Raw genomic sequence first — 20506 nt, 5'->3', positions numbered from 1 at the left:
TTGCAGACCTTTGCAGAGAGAATCCTATGTACGAAGACAGTAAAGATAGTGAGGGAGGCCTACAAGAAATGATGATGGATGAAATTATGAATGCTTGAGCCCACACCAGCAATAATGCAAGGAATCTTCACTGTAGCCACGTTTTATTAATTGTTTCTGTCTTAAAGTATCTTTGTAAAAAGCAATGCTGTAGAATTGCTTGCTGAGTCAGGATAAGAATCCTATGTAACTTTGCTTCCCTATATAAAGGGACTTAGGCCAAGAAGTGAAGGAAGAGTTGGAAGAGTTAGCTAGAGAATTACTCTGAAAGATTTAGAGAGTCCTCTAGATAAATATACTCACCTTAAGAGAAAGATTGGTTCTCCATCTCTCTTAAAGTAGAGAAAACTCTAGTTCAGCTTATGTCTGTTTAAACTTTCAGTTTGTGTGTGTGTGTTGTAATATATGAGTATTGTAATCTTTTCAGATTAAATAAAAGTTTCGTTCAAGAAGGGAACGTTATCCCCTTGAACCTTATGTATCAAATGAATTATCTTTCTGTTTAAAAAGTTTCATCATAAACACAGTAAGGATTATTTAATTAGAGACTACGGTCTAAGGTAGGAAACGAAATAGATCTGTGTTAAGCCTGATCTAAGGAAGACAAGGTTAGTTTGGGTTAGCTACCTTGGTAAAGCCGGAAGCTCAGAACGCCGGAGGTTCCATTGTCGACTAAGTTCAGGTATTGGTCAAAACTCTCTAGTTAAAAAATTATTATTGCGAAGCATGGTGGGCTGTTAAACTGCTAAAATAATTTATTTTGATACATAAGTAGTAGAGTTGTGATAATTAGTACCGTTAAAAGCCATTAATTAGAAAACAAGTGACTATTACTCTTAATTATAAAACGTTGTTATTTAAGTATTCTCTTTTAGTACTATTAATACCATCAAGGGTAAAATATACAGTGTAGGTCATATTATTAATAGTTTCAGTAGTACTATAACAAGTTCCAAAAAAAAAAAAAAACCACTTGTTATGTATGAGCATATACATAACTAAACTCCCTTTGGAATTCCCCCCAAAAGACAATCTCGCATAAATTCTTACATCCTTATCATATGTATGACTATGTGATACATTTATTATGTGATACATTTATTTAATAACGGAATGAACATTATTGTTGGTTCTTTTAATTGAATAGCTACTAACTTCTTGATAATAATTGTCATACATTCGGTTAGTTTACTTTTTATCTATTGTTTTGTTTATACTTTTCAAAACATATTAGGCCATCTTAGTTTTTGACTCATTAAATTTTAATATTCTAATGTTGTTTAAAACTGATGATGAAAATTTTCTTTGTTTTGGACTCATTAAATTTTAATTTTCTAATAATCCCTCCGTCCCTAAATTACATTCCTCTTTGGAAATTTACACGGGAATTAAGGAGGAAAGAACAAGACAAATAACAATAATTAGATAATGCAATGGGAAGTACAAAGATAGATTAGTTATTACTCATGACATGTCATCAATCCTTTGCAAAAAAAAAAGGACCAATCACATGCTCCTAATTGAAAATTTTTAACCAATCATATTCATTGTAATTTGGCACAAGGATTATGAGTGAGATTAGGTAAGGATGAGTGAGAAAGCATTAAATATAAAACAGAAAAAGATAGTTGATTTACCAAAAAAAACTTACCAAAAATAGAAAGGAGGAATGTAATTTTAGAATACCAAAAATAAAAAGGAGGAATGTAATTTAGGGACGGAGGGAGTATTGTTTAAAACTGATGATGAAAATTTTCTTTGTTTTTGACTCATTACATTTTAATATTCTAACATTGTTTAAAAATGATGATGAAAATTTTCTTAATTGATGTGTAATACTCGTATCACGTGCATAAAAAGACTAGTTGTGAAAGAGAGGAAGTAATAGCTTAGTGCACCATTATCATGTACCTAATAATTTCAAAATGATACTTGGTACCTGATAGCTAGCTAGATTAATGAATAAAATTCCTGCTTGAAAGACCATAATAGTTTGGGCAGCCTCTTTTCCGAATTAGGTATCACAATATTAACTGGTCAGGTGGAGAAGGCAGAAGGGGGTGGCGGCAGCTATGGGCTCGTTGCGTTGGGAAATGTATGGTGGCTGGTGCCGCTAGGTTATGTCGCTATGAGTTGAAAGATAGAGAGGAAACAAAAGGACATTTGAGTACTTCTAGTTAATAGTCATTGGTTAGCTTGGAATCCTAGCGTTTAACAGGTAGATTAAGAAAATCCTTCAAAGCTCAAGCAGTAAGTTTCGACCAAGTTACAAAAGCCATTTGAGATATAAATAAAATTTCCTGTTTACCAAATATAATTAGACAAAACACTAAGTTGCTGTCGAGAATATTCATTACACTTTCAGCCGGCTAAAGTGGATTCTTCGTGTTTACAAAATTATATTTTAAAGCAATTGTGCACATCTTGTTATGCGGAATGTGTTGAGACAACTATCCAAGCTCCAGTGATAAATTCTCGATGGATATGATGACAGTAAGCAAAGCAGCTCATGGATTTTGGGGGGCCGTACACCCTGAATGTAAATTTTGGGCTGTAATTCAGTATCTGTGATAAAGGTTCAGGTGCGAGTCTTCTGAAAAACTACAGAGTATACTATACAGACTGAACATTTCCCTGCAACTGAGCACCGGACTTAGTAACTCCATCCTTCCATCCTTTTTGGCGAGCCCGTTGTTCCCAAATTGCAGTTAATTTTTTCTGCGACACCAAAGCTGCTTCAGCCTTCTCCCTGGCTTCCTCACAGGTTTCCATTCCTGAATTGCACTTGTCTGCCTCCTTTTGGTACTGAGAAGTGATCTTCTTAGCTTCCAGCAAAGCCATGTCAGCACGCTTCTGATTTTCTGCAGCTTCAGCTTCTCGTAATTTCAATTCCTCAGCTAGCAATTCAGCAAAATTCTTCTCAGTATCTTCACTGACCCCTGGATCATGCTTTGAACAATCTGATTATAATAAAAATGCATCAGTAACAGTATCGGGATAAAGTAATTTCAGGTAAGCTTGAGATAGCAAAACTAGATGGAAATTGTCCAAGCTAGATACGCACATCACTTCAAAGTACTCAGTACTCAACCAAAGGACTCCTGCCACCATTAAAGTGCAGCAGACATACTATGTCAAAGCACATAAGTTGTGTCTTTATAAATTCAAAGTGCAGCCCAGAGCCCAAGTGGTTTGGGAGAATAGCACAGATTAACTCTTGAAAGTTCAAAACACATTAACACTTCAAAAGCAAAGCTTGTGCACATCTAGGATGACCCAAGCATGAGGGATGTGTTATAGGACTCATAGCAACAAAGTAGAAGATAAACTAATAATCAAGCCAGGCTTGTTCTATAAAATCAAAGTAAAACTAAAACAAATAACAAAAATGCTGAGCATTCATTATCTAAGCTTTAATTCCAATGCAGTCATTATATAAGAAATTTGACGAATTATGTACCCGCATTTATTAAATTTATGTAACAGGATAAATAAGTTTCACAGGAAACTATAGGAGGGAAAACAAACATTACCAGAAATCACTATATAATACATATAGATAGAATAATTGAGGAAGTACAGCAAGGGAAGATTTCAACACCACCATATTCATTAAGTTGTGAAATCTTCTAGTTGGCCAAAACCGTGCAGATGAAGATGAAATTTGGAAGGGAAAGATGACTTAATTTAGATATAAAGCACTTGGAAAATAAAAATAACAATCCCAAAACATGAATCCCAAACAAGACAATCCTGTAGTTACAGATTTAAGATAGCTACAAGCACTACATTAGTCATTTAAAGCAACTAAAAGATAAACATGATGCAAGGAACACTACTAGAATTAGGTCGATTTCCGACGGACACATTATTCCGTCAGAAAAATCGGAATTTCTCCGGATTTTAATTCCGTTGGAAATTTCCGACGAATTCAATAAATCCGTCGCAAATCCGTTGGAAATTTCCGACGGAAAATCAGAATTTATGTACCTTCCGACGGATTTTTCCGTCGGCAAGTACAATTTCCGACGGATTTTTATTCCGAATAATTTTTTTTTTAAAAAAAAAAGAAGAAAAAAAAAACTTTTAAATAAAAACCCTAACAATCCCCCCCTTCCTTTTCCGCCTCTTTTCTTTCCTTTCCCCCTTCTCTTTCTATATCCCTTTTCCCTTCTCCTTTTCTTTGTCGTTCTCCTTCTCTCTCTTCTTCTCCTCTTCTCTTTCCTCTTCTTCTCCTTCTATTTCCTCTTCTTGTTCTCTTTTTCTCCTCATTCTTGTTCTCCATCTCTCATCTTCTTTCCCCCATCTTTCTAACTACCACCGCCAACATTAACCACCGCCGCAACAACAACACCAACATGAACAGCAACACCAACGGCGCAAAACGAAGGTTTTTAGGTGAAATTCGACCATGAAAACTCTAGATCTAGAGTTTTCATGGTCGAATTTGGCCTCATAAACCCAATTTTGAGGTTTTGGAGGTGGAATAAGGTATGTATATCTTTTTTTTTTAAATATGTTTGATGCTATTGGTAGCTTGTTGTTGCTTCTGCTTGGTACTACTGATCATATGTTGCGCAAATCATAATACTACCTCCTCCACACAAGGCACAAAATATTAGGCTGGTGTTTACTTTGGCGGTCACTTACTTAGATTGTCTTGGCTTGACAACTTGCACTTTAATAAAGTATCGAGTTTAGATATATAAAAATAATGTGTCTGCGTCATGATAAATAGCTATACCTGATTACTATATCATTCTTCGTCCAACTCATAAAGCTCCAAGAATTACTTTAACTTGCATTACTTGAAAGATGATGAAATCACAGCTAGTGAGTTCATGACTTGAATTGTTACTTTGGCCTTAACCCTTTATGAGAAGTATAACTTGGAAGTCTTGACCCAACCAGTTTGAAGCCTTGAATGGTTCTCTTGGCCTTAGCTCATCTACCTAGAGTTGAAAAATATCAACCTCTCTTTGACAAGTATGGGGATGTGATTAAGAAGAATGGATTGTGGAATGTAAAACGCCATCATGAAGGGAAATGGTTAGCAAGCATGTCTAGCCTTAAGAGAGACTTACACTATGTGAAGCGTAAGTATGAACCTAGGAGGAGAATTGTGAGGTTTCCTAAACTCCCAAAAAATACTACCGAAGTCGCCAAACAAAAATCACCAAGTCCAATTTTCTCTGTGTTACTGCATTTAATTCACTTAGTAACATAGAGAAAATTTCAATAAAATTACATCATTTCACTAATAATTAAAGAAAAGTACAACTTTGGCATCTAAGGCAATTATTGAAAGCAATAAACATAATCATAGTTCAATTATGCAAGCAACACTTTCAATATAGTCATCTTCATTTTGATCATAGTCAAGATCATCTCGCTTGGACTTATCCCTATCACTTGGGTTAGTCATGAAAGTTGGGTTATAGCCACTATAGCTTGGAGTACGGCCTGAACTTGACCCAGACTCACATAGATTACCATCCAGACATGCATAATTAGAGTAACTTGGGCTTTTGATTGGGCTCACATTACCACGAGGTTGGTTTAAAGAAGCATTGGGCTTTTGAACTTGGTGATTTTTGTTTAGCGGCTTCAGGGACATTTTACAACATGAAAGTGGACTTTTGGACTTGGACGATTTGGAGGTTCATAGGTTAGAGTACGAGTAGGAAAAGGGTAATTATTGCTCCTACCAAGAGGTGGTATGAACTCATTACTGGATGACACAAACCCATTGGGATCCTTATGGTATGAAAAAAGGAGTTGGGCATTGAAGTAGTACAGTTGCACATCTTCTCTCATGGTAGTATTTTATGGGAGGTTAAGAAACCTCACAATTCTTCTCCTAGGTTCATACTTACGCTTCACATAGTGCAAGTTTCTCTTAAGACTAAACATGCTTGCTTACCATTTCCCTTCATGATGGTGTATTTTATTCCACAACCCATTCTTCTTGATCACAACCCTATACTTGTCAAAGTGAGGTTAATATTTTTCAAATCTAAGTAGATGGGCTAAGGCCAAGAGAACCATCCAAGGTGGTTGGGTTAATACTTCAAGGTTATACTTCTCATAAAGGGTTAAGGCCAAAGTAACAATTTCAATCATGAACTCACTAACTGTGACTTCATCATCTTTCAAGTAATGCAAGTTAAAGTAACTCTTAGAGCTTTATGAGTTGGACGAAGAATGATACAGTAATCAAGTATAGCTATTTAGCTATTTATCATGATGCAAACACATTATTTTTATACATCTAAACTCGATAATTTATTAAAGTGCAAGTTGTCAAGCCAAGGCAATCTAAGTGACCGCCAAAGTAAACACAAGCCTCATATATTGTGCCTTGTGTGGAGGAGGTAGTATAATGATTTGCGCAACATATGATCAGTACCAAACAGAAGCAACAACAAGCTACCAATAGCATCAAATAATCATCTTTCAAGTACTGCTTAATGCTTATGATACACATAAAAGGCCAATATTCATGATATACCCCCTCTATATGCCACTACACATTATGACTTATATTCAATACATCATAATATCGTATCAAAGAGGGGAAAGACAGAAAGTAATATTTTCTCATCCGATGTGTATTTACAAAGCCATAACAATGAAGGATGACAAACCTGTAAAGGAAATATTGCTGAGCCCTGCAATAACAAACAAACATAATGAACAAATTAACCAAAGTCTCAATATGATGAAAAAGTAATCAGAGCTCAAAGAACAAGTAAAAAAACCAACATTATCAAATTCAGAAATGTTACTAAGATTTATTAAGCTTCTTCAGTAATCAAAAGCCGAAATCATAGTCATTATAGCAGAATATATACTCCAACATTCAAGATATCATCATTCAAATATTTAAACAATGAACCCTTAAAACCCCCAACTGTCTATTACCAACCCAAATCAAAGAACTTCAATCTAAACCAAATAGAATGTGAAACACTGAAGATCACAAACTTTTCCTCCCACAAACAAATATAAATTAAATTTTCTCATAACATGATTTGCGCATAAGTCAGAATCACCCATCAATTAAAAAAAAAATGAACCCCAAATCAAATCCCAGGAAAAATCAAACGGCATAATAATGATCAAATGAACCCCAAAACTAACAAACAATAAATTAATCACCTAGTTAATATTATCAGCAAATCGACTATAAATCAGAAATACCCACGAATTAAAACCAATCAAATATTCAAATTGAAGAAAAAAAACTGAAAATTTCCCAAAAAAGTCAGATTGAGATCTGAAGAACATACCATCAGGAATAGAAATGAGAGGCGGAGAATCGCAATTACAAGTGCAAGGAGGACAAGAAGGCGTAGTTGAAGAAGAAGATGAAGAAGAAGAGGAGAGAGAAACAGGGGCAGAACCCTCTAAGAATTGCCAATAGAGAGGAGGTCCGACAATGTAGGCAGCAATAGAGAGAGCGATAAACCCTAAAGTTAGCTTCAATACTTTTGGATTACAAAATCTTTGCTGAATAACCGCCATTGTTGTCCTGTTTCTCAAGCTTTGTTGCTGCTGCAAATTTTCCTTCGCTTCGCAACCGCAGCGATCGTCACTTTAGGACTGTCGGTTGGCCGCACAAAGAGTGGTAATATCACTAAAGAAAATTTTCTTCTAAAAAAATAAAATAAAAATATTCTTTAATACTTTAAAAATTTTCAAATTATGATTCGCTGCCTTGTAGTAATTTTTTTTATTTTTAATTTTTTTTTTTTGACGGGATCTTGTAGTAATTTTATACTCCGTATATGCTTTTTAAGTTTTTATCCATTTATATTTTTCATATAAAAAATATTTTAAGTATCTTATCTTAGACAACTATGTAAAATTTTATGCAAAAAATATTAAAATATGGATTTGCAGTAATAAGATTTTGGGTTTTTCTAAGTTATGCCCTCAAGGTTGTTGAGATTCTAAGGTGTGCCCATGCTTTTCAAAATTACAAGTTGTGTCCTCCAACTTAAGTTGTTTAATCAATTGTACCCTCTAACGTAAACTCAACGTTACAATTGTAAATAAATAGGAAGTAATAAGAAACGGATGAGAAAAAAGAATAAGGGCTTGTTCATATTTACTTATTTTCAGTTCAGTTCAGTTCAGTTCAGCTCCAATCAGTTCAGTTCAGTTCAGTTCAGTTCAGCTCCAATCAGTTCAGTTCAGCTCTTAATTTTCCTCTCTCATAAAATATTCATTTCAGCTTAGTTCAGTTCAGTTCAGTTCAGTTCAGCTCCAATCAGTTCAGTTCAGTTCAGCTCCAATCAGTTCAGTTCAGTTCAGCTCAGTTCAGTAAATATGAACAGGCCCTAAGAAATACACCAAGAGCTTGACATATCAATGATTGCTTTTAGAAGAAAGAAGAAAAAGAAGATGAGAAAATTTGGAAAAAATATGTTAATTGTTAACCTACTTATATAGCTCTAACTCAATTTGGGCGTGAAATTTCTCTCCAAAGTGTGGTAATGAGCCGTTAACACAACTACTGACATTGGATTAACGTTATAGGGTACGGTTGAATAAACACCTTAAGTTGGAGAGTATATCTTGTAATTTTAAAAAAACATGGGCACAGCTTAGAAACTCAATAACCTTGGGGGCATAGCTTAGAAAAACCCAAAAATCTTTAAAGTACAGTAATTTATGTTGATATATATAAGGCAAATCAATTGGAAATAACGGACGGATTTATATGTACAAAGTATGCATATAACGTAATTTATTAAAAGTAAAAAATCTTTATAAATTAAGGGTATGTATTTTTTTTTTGGAAACCAAACCAATTAAGGGTATGTATTTGTAAGGCAATTTCATTAAATAAAATCCTACGTTTGTCACTAATATTTTATTAAAAGTAAGGTAATATATTCACTAATATTAATATGTACAGAAAATTTTTATGAGCCAGACCCCATTGATATCTTATATCAACGAAATTTCGTTGATATAATGACAATCTCGTAATAAGTTGGAACATATTCTGAAACCCACATGAAAACTAGTGGAATGCTTACGTGGACACCGTTGGAGCAATTTTTTAATCAAATCTTGTAACGGCACTTATGTGGACGGAAAAATTAACGTCGTTTCATCTACTTTATAATTGAGATCAGATCTAAAATTCCAGAGGAGAGAGAATAACAAATAAGTGATCTTCATAAGAGGAAACGATGATTATCGGCGGTGGATATTCCAGTAGTCGGTACCACTGCTGCTCAAACACTCAAATCAATACTTCTATTTTCGTCGTCAATTCGCTACAGTACTTACTAATTCACTTTTTTTTGCAAATCAGACCTGAATCATTTAATTCAAGTAGTAGCAGACCTTTTCTTAGTTAGGTAAAGTTGTAGCAAAATAAATCCAGAATCCATCCTCACGTTTTTGCTAATAAAGCAATACACATGATTATTAACGAAATGATGAAATCATCCAGGTTTACATATAATTAACCAACTAAGTAACCAAAGCCAATGAACAACAACACAATTATTGACAATTAAAGGCAGTAATATATTACAAACGTCCTGCTTCAATAGAATTTTGATTGCTGGATTCAAATTGAAATACAAAAGACGAATTCATTGTTTGCAATGCATATAATCCTCGAAACCGACAATTTGTGAATCGAATAATACCTTAATTTTGAGATCGGATTCAGCTTCTACCCCGTCGTCTTCAAAGCAATTGAGCTCACTCTTGCTATCCTCGAAACCATTATACAATGTGAAAGTCCTTATTGATCATCAACAATCCGAAGTACGACCACTTAATTCAGTCTAAATGAAGATGTCTTGTAGCAAGAACCATTAATGACCATCTTTGCGGTAGAGAGAGAAAGCTCCACACATTTTAGGGTTTTGAAGAGAGAGAAAAATCCATTAACGACGTTAACGTCGTACATACAAGACTCCAAACCAAAACGGTGGACAAGAAACGGGAAACATTGGGCGTTCATTTCTCTTCCAACTTTGTCCTTCATTTAATGAGTGAACGGACGACAAAGCCCCTATATCAACGCGGCTCGTTGATATAGGATATCAATTTGGATTTGCTCAAATTTTTATATAACTGATTTACTTTTAATGAAGATATATATATAGACATATAGTATATACTAGTTTTGGACCCGAGCGATGCTCGAATTGTTTATTGAATTTTAAAATTAAAAATTTTATGTTCTTTGAATTTTCTACTCATTGTGATTCTACAATCCTATTTTCACAACTTTAGACAGTAGTGATCACAATTAAAAAAAACTGTTGTCTAAAGTGTTGATCTGATTTCATTTTCTACTTAGTTGCATGTTAAAACTTGATACCAATTATATTATATACTTATACTTCGTATATAATAGCATGTCTGTTTGATTTATTTTCCTTTTTTGAGGGAGGAGAATGAGAGTACAATTGTACGGTACATCTATATTATATACCCCGGTCCTTTGGATTCAAAATATTAGTATTTTATTGAAAATAAAATTCTAAACCAAAAATTTTATCTTTAAACTCAATCCAAATTTTATTGAAAATAAAACTCTAAAATAATAATATTATCCTATAAAATCTATCTAAATTTATCAAATATTTTATCCTATATTCTACAAAAAAAAAAAAAAAAAAATTATAATTAAATAAATCCTATGTAACATATACTAATATCTAATAGCCTACGTGATGTGACACTTGGCGAACAATAAAATTGTCAAGTGTCATTGTAGCTTTATATATTAGTTATTATATGATATGGTCAGCCACATATAAGAGTTTGTGATATTTATATAAAGGATCAAAGATAATATTTATCAAATATTTCTAGGAACTACGTACAATTTATTTATTTTTATTTTTTTTAAAAAAAAAAAAAAAAAACCTTTTCATGTGGCTGGTCACACCGTGTGATTATATTGATTACTTTGCTAGTGTTGTAGGGGTTACTCGGTCAATGTTACAGGGCTTACTTCGTTAATGTTATGAGGTTACTCCAACAGTGTTATAAGGGTTGATCGATCAGTGATAGGTTAGACAAAAATTTTACAATATCGATATTTTGTAGATATTAATCATTAAAATAGTGTATTGACAAAAGTGATAATAAAAAGGCAAATTTGCCAAAAAAAAAAAAAAAAAAAAAAAAAAAAACCTTTTAGATATACCATTTTGCGTAAAAAAAAAACCTTTTAAAAGCTTTTTAGCTAAAGGAAACCCGAATTTTAACATTTTGGCAAGAGAAAACCCGAATGTGAATTTTTGTTGTTGATGACAACCAAGTGTGTCTAATCCACGTAATTAATTTCTAATTTATTCTAATTATCCATTTAGTACTCACTTAACAATTTTATAACTAAATTAATTTATAAAAATAAAAAAAGAACAAAAACCACCACCCTCCCCCCTTTCCACCTCCTTTTGCAGCAGCCCTTTCCTTTCCTCCTCCCACTGCAGCAGCCCTCCTCCCCCACGCCACCTACAACCTCACATCCCCGGCGACCCATCTCAACCTTCGGTCGACCCCCCTTATCACCGGCCTGCTGCAACCCCACCTCCTCGGCCCCTCCCTTCGAACATCTACCTTTCATTTCTCCCTCAAACACTCTCAAACACACAACCCAAATTTGCTAGGATCTTTTTGGAAGCTTCAAATCAAGTTTTCGCACACAATCAATGCATTTTTGCTTCGATTTTATCTTATAATGTGCTTGAACTTTGCAATTTTTGATTTGTCCATAAACCCTAGAAAAATTAATTTGGGGGTTTCTAAATTTGTGCATCTTGCTTGCAATTGATGTTTTTTTGGCTTTGATTATATGTGTATATGATAGTAGGATAATTTGGAAGCAAATTTCAATTGATTTGGACTTGATTTGAGCAATTTAGAGCCAAAAAATTGAAAATTGCTTACTTGTGGTGGTCGCCGTCGGGGATAAGAAAGGGATGGTCGGCCGGTGGTGGAGGTAGATCGTCGGTGGTGGGGGATCTGGGCGGCAGGTCCAATGGGGGTGGGGATGGTTGGCTAAGCTAGTGGTTGGGAGGTGGTGGTTGGCTAGTGGTTGGGAGGTGGTAGTTTTTTTTTTAATTTAATTTAATTATTACTCATAAATAGGTGGGTTAGAGAGTGATTAAAAGAAAGAAAACAAAATAAAATTAAGTGAATTAGAGGACAATTAGTGAAACAGGTTTCTCCTTGCAAAAAAATTGAGGTTGTGTTTTTTTTAACTAAAAAGCTTTTAAAAGGTTTTTTTTTTTGACAAAAGGGTGCTTTTAAAAGGTTTTTTTTTTTTTGACAAATTTGCTTAATAAAAATGTGTCAACTAAAAAATTGGAGGTAGTATATTGCCATAAGCCAATAAGGGATAGGAAGGTTCCTTATCAAAAAAATAAGTGAATTGCTAAATACCGCCAACAAAATTTATCAAACCGCCAACATTTCAAGTAAAGGGACAACATTGCCCTTACTAAAATCTTCCCCATATTCTTTCTCTTAACTTCATTCCATGATTTCCATCCACCACTTCTAAAGCAACCACATCAACCATCACCAATCACACCACCGGTACCACCCACGCCACCATGTCGACCACTACAGACCCACAACCACCGCGTCAACCACCACCATCTACACCAGATTGCCAAGAATAATAACAGTTAATCAATATAATCATCTACAACAATAGTAATAAAATTAATTATAATTATTTTGTAATAATAATAACAATTAATTAGAATAAGTTTTGAATAAAAAAAATAAGTTTTTTTTAAAAAAAAAAAAAAGTTGTTGGCTAACGACGCTCAAAACCGGTTGGCCGCCACCGATAACCGGCGGTCAAACCGATTGACCAGCACGGTCAACCGGTTTTGACCGTCGGTTACCGGTGGCGGTCAACCGGTTTTAAGCGCCGGTTACCAGCCACCGGAATTTAAAAAAAAAATAACTTAAATTCAAAACAAAAAACTAATCGGCAAATTTACCTCCTTCCCCGGTTTCCAGCCATGTCCCCACCGTCAACCACCGTCACCCATGTACGCGCCACCACCTCTTGAACGCCGCTGACTGGTACGTCGGTTGTCTCTGTGGTGGTGGTGGTGGCTGTTTTTGGGGATCCTGAGGGTTGTTGATGAGAGAGAAAAAAGAAAGAGGAGAAAGATGGGTTTGGGTTTAGTATTTTAGTAAGGGCAATAATGACATTTTGCTTAAAAAGTTGGCGGTTTTGATAATTTTTGTTGGCGGTATTTAACACCTCCCAAAAATAAAGAGGGGGGTGTTTAGGAAGGAGTTTATTTCTTACATGAATTTTTTCCGTATCAAACAAGAAAGTTATAATTACAAAATGTCACATTGCCCCATGAGTTAATGAGCCAATTTAAACAAGCCATTGAATGAAAACCTACAATAATTGAGCATCTTAATGATTTTTCATATGGGAACCTTAATCATTCATGCTATAAATTTGTGACACAACGTAGGCATAAATCCATACAACAACGCCCAAAAGATGCAATTGCTTACAATTAATAGTGATATATATAACACAATTGTCATAGTTACTAAGTATGTAGCATTCTTCCTAGCCACGTACTACACTCTTAAGCATACAATCCTACGCTACAATCTCAAGATCAAACTACCACCAAGCCCTTTTCTCTCTTTCCCCGTCATTGGCCACCTCTACCTCTTTAAGAAGCCCCTCCACCGTTCTCTAGCTTGTTTGGCCGCCCAATATGGTCCAATTCTCTATCTCAAGTTTGGAACTCGGCGTGTTGTGCTTGTGTCATCCCCTTCTATTGTGGAGGAGTGCTTAGTCCGGAATGATGTTTTTGTGAACCGGCCTAAGCTCCTCTCTGGAAAGTACAATGGAAATAACTTCACAACTATTGCATGGGCCCCATATGGGGCCCATTGGAAAAACTTACGTAGAATTGCAGCCGTTGAGATTCTATCTCCTAAACGGCTACAAATCTTATCAGGGATTCGAGCCAATGTGGCCCGATCCTTTATCCGTAGGGTTATGAAGTTACAAAGTAGTAGTGTAGACGATGTGATAGAAATGAAGTCAGCCTTATTTGGGCTAACCTTAGACAACATGATGAAGTTGGTAATAGGGAAGAGTAACTTTGAAGAGGGAGATGATGAAGGGATAGGATGTTTTAGAAGGTTTGAGGAACTTGTAAAGCAAAGTTTTAATAGGAGTGGGGTTTCAAATTTAGAAGATTTCTTGCCTATCTTAAAGTTGTTTAAGCTGTTTTATTGGTCAAACGAGAATATCCTAAAGACGATCAAAGAAGAATGCAATGAGATCATGAAAGTAATGTTAAAAGAGCATAGGAAAATGGAGGAGAAAGGAAGATTAACTGAGGATAGAAAGAGGTCAATGTTGCATGTTTTGTTGTCCTTACAAAAAAAGGATCCACCATATTATACAGATGAGTTGATCAGATACTTCATCTTGGTAAGTTTCTTGTACTCTTTTTTTCAAAAATTTCAGATAGAGTTTAATACTAGTATAAATATTTGTATTTTATATTTAGAGTTAACTGAAAGCACACAAATTATCATTTAAGGCAGACTTTCGTTAAATTATTATAAAACGGGTTAAATTTACCTTTATACTCCCTCCGTTTTTAAAGACTTGCTCCATTTCTCTTGGATACGCATGCCGATGCTAATCTTTGATCACTAATATCTTTAATTATCAATAAGTATAAATTCTATCAATTGAAAATTAATAATCTATTCATTGAAATGATTCCAACAAGTACCCACAAGACTATATTTTTTCTTATGTATAAATCACAAACATTAGTCAAAGTAGGACAAATGAATAGTGCAAAAAATAGAAATGGAGCAAGTATTTAAAAACGGAGGGAATATACTATAAAAGTTAACATTTTTGTAACATACATTTTACTCTTGGAAAAACACTTATACTGTATTAGATTAATCATATTCGCTTTTATAACATTGAAAATTTTATAGTAGTCTTTTGAGAAAAGACTACCACACGCCTAATGACGTGACATAATTTAATTGGATGTCATAAGCTATGTCATCTTTGACTTTTCAAAGCCTTTTATAATTAAAATTTATTTCTTTAAATTCTAAAATTCATTTTTTAATTTCCAAAAATCATTTTTTATAATTTCAGAAATTCTTTTTTTGATTTAATAATTAATTTCAGAAAATCAAAATTTAATTAAAAATCAAAATAAAAAAATTAATAACAAAGATTGTTCTTCATTGTTCGTTCTTCATTGTTCTTCATTTCACCATCCAAAATTAAAACTTTGATGCAAATTTGTCACAATTATTCACTAATTAGTTCAATGTATCATTCTAAAGTCCGATGTTTAATTTTGTTCATCAATTCGTTTTTGTAGCAATTCGAAGTTTTCATTTTTTAATTTTTAGATTTTTGTGTTTACAAAATCTCAACCAAAACCGCATTATAATGTATTTGTTAAGGATGAATTACACGCATAGGTGTTTGGTTATATCGCGGTGGTCGTCGGCATGGTGGTTTAGGTTGAATGATTGATATTTTTCGGAATGTATGCTTGGAGAAGACAACAATTCTTTTTTGTTTTCGTCCCTGTTTGATCCGTAAAAATGTAAATAATTTGTTGCAAACTTGTTTGTGCCTTTGATAATGACCTTAACCTTGTTAGGTCATTACCTTTGGAAAATAGTAGTGCTTTAATTTATATTATTTGGAATCTTTTTATTTTGTAAAAGATTATTATGCCAGTTATTGTCAAATTCAGCTTTTTACTCTATCTCACGACATACACGTTTTCATCCACTAGCATGATGGAAGCTCAAGAGTACTCAATTGTTGAATTTGAATTGAATTAGGGAAAGCAAAGAATGAAGTTCTATATAAAAAAATAATAATAATAAAATAAATAAATAAATAAATAAATTAGATTGCACAAGAGCTAGTGGAGGAAACCGTGTATGTCGTGAGAGAGAAAAAAAAAAAAAACTGAATTTGACAATACCCGAAAAATAGCATAATAATCTTTTAAAAAATATTAAACAATGTTTTCCAAAGGTAATGACATAACGAGTTTACGGTCAAATCATTACCTAAACCACAAACAAATTTGCAACCACATATTTATATTATTACGGATCAAACAGGGATAAAAAAAAACAAATTATTGTTGTCTTCTTCAATCAAACATTCTGAAAAACATCAATCATTAAACCTAAACCACCATGCCACCGACCACAGCGATACAACCAAACACCTATGCGGGTAATTCATCGTTAACAAATACGTTATAATGCGGTTTCGGTGAGATTTGTGAGAACAAAAATCTAAAAATTGGAAACTGAAAAATTCGATTTGATGAACAAAATTTAAAATCAAACTTTAGACTAGAATATTGAACGAATTAGTGAATAATAGTGACAAATTTGCATGAAAGTTTTAATTTTGGATGAAGAAATGAAGAACAATGAAGAACGAACAATAAAGATCATTTTTTGTTTTTAATTTTTTAATTTTGATTTTAAATTTAATTTTGATTTTCTGAAATTAATGATCAAATAAAAAAAAGAAAATTTGAAATTATAAAATATGATTTTCGAAAATTAAAAAAAGATTTTCAGAATTTAAAGAAATGAATTTTAATTAAAAAAAGGCTTTGAAAAGTTAAAGATGACATAACTTATGACATCCAATTAAATTACGCCATGTCATTAAGCTTGTGGTAGTCACTTTTCAAAAGGCTACCATAAAATCATCCTTATAACATGTATTCATTAGAAAATACACATTAAAATACAATCAAAATCATTACAAAACTAAAAGTTACGTACCCTAGCCATATAGGAGGTTAAAGTTACCATAAAAATTGTTAAAGTTACCCTCATCCCTAAGAAAAATCGTTTTTCAATAAAATTAATGTAATCTCAATTCGCTTCATACTAGACTTATAGCTTACAATAATTTAAAGTTATTCCAATACCCAGTAAATAATAAAACTATACATTTTGTATGGATAAAGTAATTCTTTAGTATTAGAATTTTGCGTCATAAAAATACTCCTAATGTGACCGAAAAGACAAGCATCACAAACATACTATAGAACTCCAAAGTAAGTTAAGTTACCCTACAATGGGGTGAGCAATTTATCGTAAAATTACTGTACACGTGTAACCAAAATTTCTTGTACTCTATTATTTTTTTTAACTATATTATTATTATTAAAACTCCCAGACAATGGTGGCATTTCGCCATACACTAGTTTTATCTTAAAACAACATATTAATTTATGTTGTTAATTGGTAATTCAGCTTGATTTAGGGCTTATTTATTGTAAGTGTACGATAATCTATAAAGAAATTAAAAAATATATCTAGCGTGGTCTTGTTAGATTCGTAATAATGTGTATTTTATTAATATTATCTCCGTTTCTTATTATGTGCAACAAAAGGGTATTATTTCATTATTTGTGAGATATAAAATTTCCTTTATTGTACATAATAAGAAACGAAGGTAGTATATAATTTTCATAACTTTTTGGAAAATTATCTTTGGTAACACTATAGTTTTTTTATTTTCTCAGTGGTAAATTGTAAAAACTCTTATTATCTTTAGTAAACTTTAACTAGTTATAATTATTCAACAATGAACTTAATGAAACAATTTAGTGAATCCTTAACTATGGTTAACATTTTTTTAAAATAAAAAATTGAAATTCCTAAAATGTTCTAACTTAATACACTCAAATTCCTAAAATGCCCTCACTCAAACCCAGCCCATACTATCCTCATCATGATAATCATTTTCATTCCCCTCTCTTTCTTCATCCTTACCTTTCTCACTTTTTGAACAAGCTCCACCCAATCGCCACCGGCCAGCCACCTCTCCCCCGCCTCCACCCACGCTGGCGCCCGCGCCCAGCCCCTCCCTTGCCGATGCGCCAACCTTCCCCACTCCCGCCGGATCTCTCCTTCCCCTTGAACCACCACCCCCTCCTCAAATCCTCAATTTATGCAAGTCCTCCTTCAAAGTGTTCTAATATTCTTATTGTTGTTAAAATTGTTGTTGTAATTGATTTTTGCAATTCTACTACTCCCTCTGTGTTTTAATAAGTGTTACACTTACCAAATCCGACCGTGTTTTAATAAGTGTTATACTTCCTTTTTTGCCAAAAAGCTACATTGAAATATTATATCTCTTTCCTCTTATGGTCTCCAACCAAACTCACTACTACCTTTTTTTTTTTTTTTTTTTTTTTTTTTTTTTTATATTATATCTTTCCTCACACATTCATTACTTTTCAATAAACTATTAATCCCACTATCTTTCTTTTATAATTTTTTAATACTCCAACTACTCCACTTACCTCTTATTTTATTTAAGTAAATTAAATTGCCTAAAACTATGTGCCGGACAAACTTAACACTTAAAAAAACACGGAGGGAGTAACATGAATCATTAAAGCCTGATTGATTTTTTTCAATTCTCCTTAAAATTGATTTTTTTACATCCTTTAATTTGGGCTTGCACATAAAAACGGTGATTTTATTTGAACTTATTTTTTCTAATTTGATCTAATTTGAACTTATTTTTTTATCTAATAAGATCTAAACTTATGTTTTCTAATATGATGTGAACTTATTATTTATGAAATAAGTAAAAATAATTTGAAATAAACAAATGCATAAGGTGTTATTATTATCACAAGACAAGGTTCTATATAAACCCGGTGTACAATCAAAACTATACATTGGTAAAATTAATTAGCCTAAAATGACCAAAAGTTACCCTAACATAAATAAATTTCACTTTCTTTTTTTATGGAAGATTGTTATGTTAAAAAAGAATAAAAATAAATCTGATCCCAACATGTAAAAGTAATAAAATTATCCTAGCTCATAAACGCTATTTTTAAACCTATTTACATGAACAAATATTCTTGTGTGTGGCTTACGACCACTTATTAAAGAACAAAATAACTCCTATAAACTGACCAAGTAATACTCGTAATAATGGTCGAGTAACCCTATATCACTGACCGAGTGACTCCTTTAACACTGACTAGTAACCCTATTACACTAACGAAGCAACCCCTATGATGTCTGGCCACACCGTGTGGCCAGCCACATATAAGAATTTGTGTTACACGAAAATTATAACATGTTTAAAGTTAGCCTCAAAGTAGGTTATAAACTAATCTTAAATTGTTTGATGTACATGAATATTATTTTACACTTTTATGCGATTTTTTTTATCACAAAATAAAAGATATCATGTAAGTTACTTATGCGTGTCATCACATTTTATATATAGGGCCTCTTCCAAGCTGGAACAGATACTTCAGCAGCAACTTTAGTATGGGCGCTTTCCCTCCTTCTCAACAATCCTGAAACCCTCAAGAAAGCACAATCCGAGATCGACTCAAAAGTAGGACACAGACGTTTAGTAGAAGAATATGATAAGAGCAACCTCCCTTATATCCAATGCATCGTGAACGAAACATTGAGAATGTACCCTGCCGGACCTTTAGGGTTACCTCGAGAATCTATAAGTGATTACCTAGTAGGAGGCTACCTCATACCACAGGGCTCAATGCTCGTGTGTAACATATGGGCGATACACAATGATCCAAGTATATGGGACGAACCACGAAAATTCAAGCCAGAGAGATTTGAGGGAGTTGATAGGAATATATTAGGGTGCAAGTTTATACCTTTTGGTATCGGAAGGAGGGTTTGCCCAGGGGAACATTTGGCTAGTAAGGTAATTTGGTTAGCTATCGCGACAATGATCCAGTGTTTCGAATGGAGCCGTGTTAGCCATGAATTAATTGATATGAAGGAAGCCGGAGGTGTTACCATGACCAAGCTTCACCCTCTACAAGTTAAGTGTCACCCTCGAACTTGCATGATGGATCTCATTTCTCATCTTTGAAGCATATTATATACGAAGTAAGTACAATATAGTGAATGTACCTATATGTATGTATTTTTTCATCTCAATTACTTGAATAAAAATGAATCAAAGTCCTATGTGACTTGTTCTCACTAGCTTTTGCAAAACCTGTAATAAATTCAAATAAGTGTACTGAAAAAGGATACAGTAAAGAATGAAACAGACTGAGATGAATACACTATTGTAATATTTAATGCATATCCATTGTTGATTGTTGAAGCTAATCATCATAACTCCTTAATTCAAACCCTACTAATATACTCCTTTCATTTTTTTTCAAAAATGTATCCTAGGAATTTTACATTAATCATACATTATTAGCTTTGACTTATTTTTTTAACTAATACTTTTATAAAATAGGTAAATGTTAACATGTATTCCGTAGTATGTTATTGGATTAATCACATATAATCTCAATGCATATCCATTGTTGATTTTTGAAGCTAATCATCATAACTCCGTAATTCAAACCCTACTAATATACTCCTT

General features: G+C 33.3%; 2 protein-coding genes across 2 annotated transcripts; one reads left to right on the top strand and one right to left on the bottom strand.

The window, feature by feature from the left end:
• Positions 1-2294: 2294 nt before the first annotated feature.
• On the bottom strand, positions 2295-7691 carry LOC145558442 (uncharacterized). Its single transcript, XM_081619688.1, has 3 exons — positions 7332-7691; positions 6687-6710; positions 2295-2999 (listed from the first exon to the last, which is right to left on the bottom strand). Exons 1-3 carry the CDS (start codon positions 7564-7566, stop codon positions 2653-2655), a joined length of 606 nt encoding a protein of 201 aa, XP_081475814.1. The 5' UTR covers positions 7567-7691; the 3' UTR covers positions 2295-2652.
• A 5842-nt stretch (positions 7692-13533) lies between these two features.
• LOC145558441 (cytochrome P450 81Q32-like) lies at positions 13534-19996 on the top strand. Its single transcript, XM_081619687.1, has 2 exons — positions 13534-14521; positions 19376-19996. Exons 1-2 carry the CDS (start codon positions 13568-13570, stop codon positions 19994-19996), a joined length of 1575 nt encoding a protein of 524 aa, XP_081475813.1. The 5' UTR covers positions 13534-13567.
• The last annotated feature ends 510 nt before the right edge of the window (positions 19997-20506 follow it).

Source organism: Chenopodium album, chromosome 9, assembly GCF_948465745.1.
Source record: "Chenopodium album chromosome 9, dcCheAlbu1.1, whole genome shotgun sequence".
NCBI lineage: Eukaryota > Viridiplantae > Streptophyta > Magnoliopsida > Caryophyllales > Amaranthaceae > Chenopodium > Chenopodium album.
The sequence above is the reverse complement of the archived record's forward strand: the minus strand, read 5'-3'. Positions and strand labels throughout refer to the sequence as shown.

Excerpts from the sequence above, each read along its gene's own strand:
- LOC145558442 (XM_081619688.1), bottom strand. The coding sequence starts at position 7,566 with ATGGCGGTTATTCAGCAAAGATTTTGTAATCCAAAAGTATTGAAGCTA. Across the intron at positions 6,711-7,331 it reads TCTCATTTCTATTCCTGATG|GGCTCAGCAATATTTCCTTT; the intron begins GTATGTTCTTCA and ends TTGTTATTGCAG. Across the intron at positions 3,000-6,686 it reads CAGCAATATTTCCTTTACAG|ATTGTTCAAAGCATGATCCA; the intron begins GTTTGTCATCCT and ends TATTATAATCAG.
- LOC145558441 (XM_081619687.1), top strand. The coding sequence starts at position 13,568 with ATGCAATTGCTTACAATTAATAGTGATATATATAACACAATTGTCATA. Across the intron at positions 14,522-19,375 it reads TGATCAGATACTTCATCTTG|GGCCTCTTCCAAGCTGGAAC; the intron begins GTAAGTTTCTTG and ends TTTTATATATAG.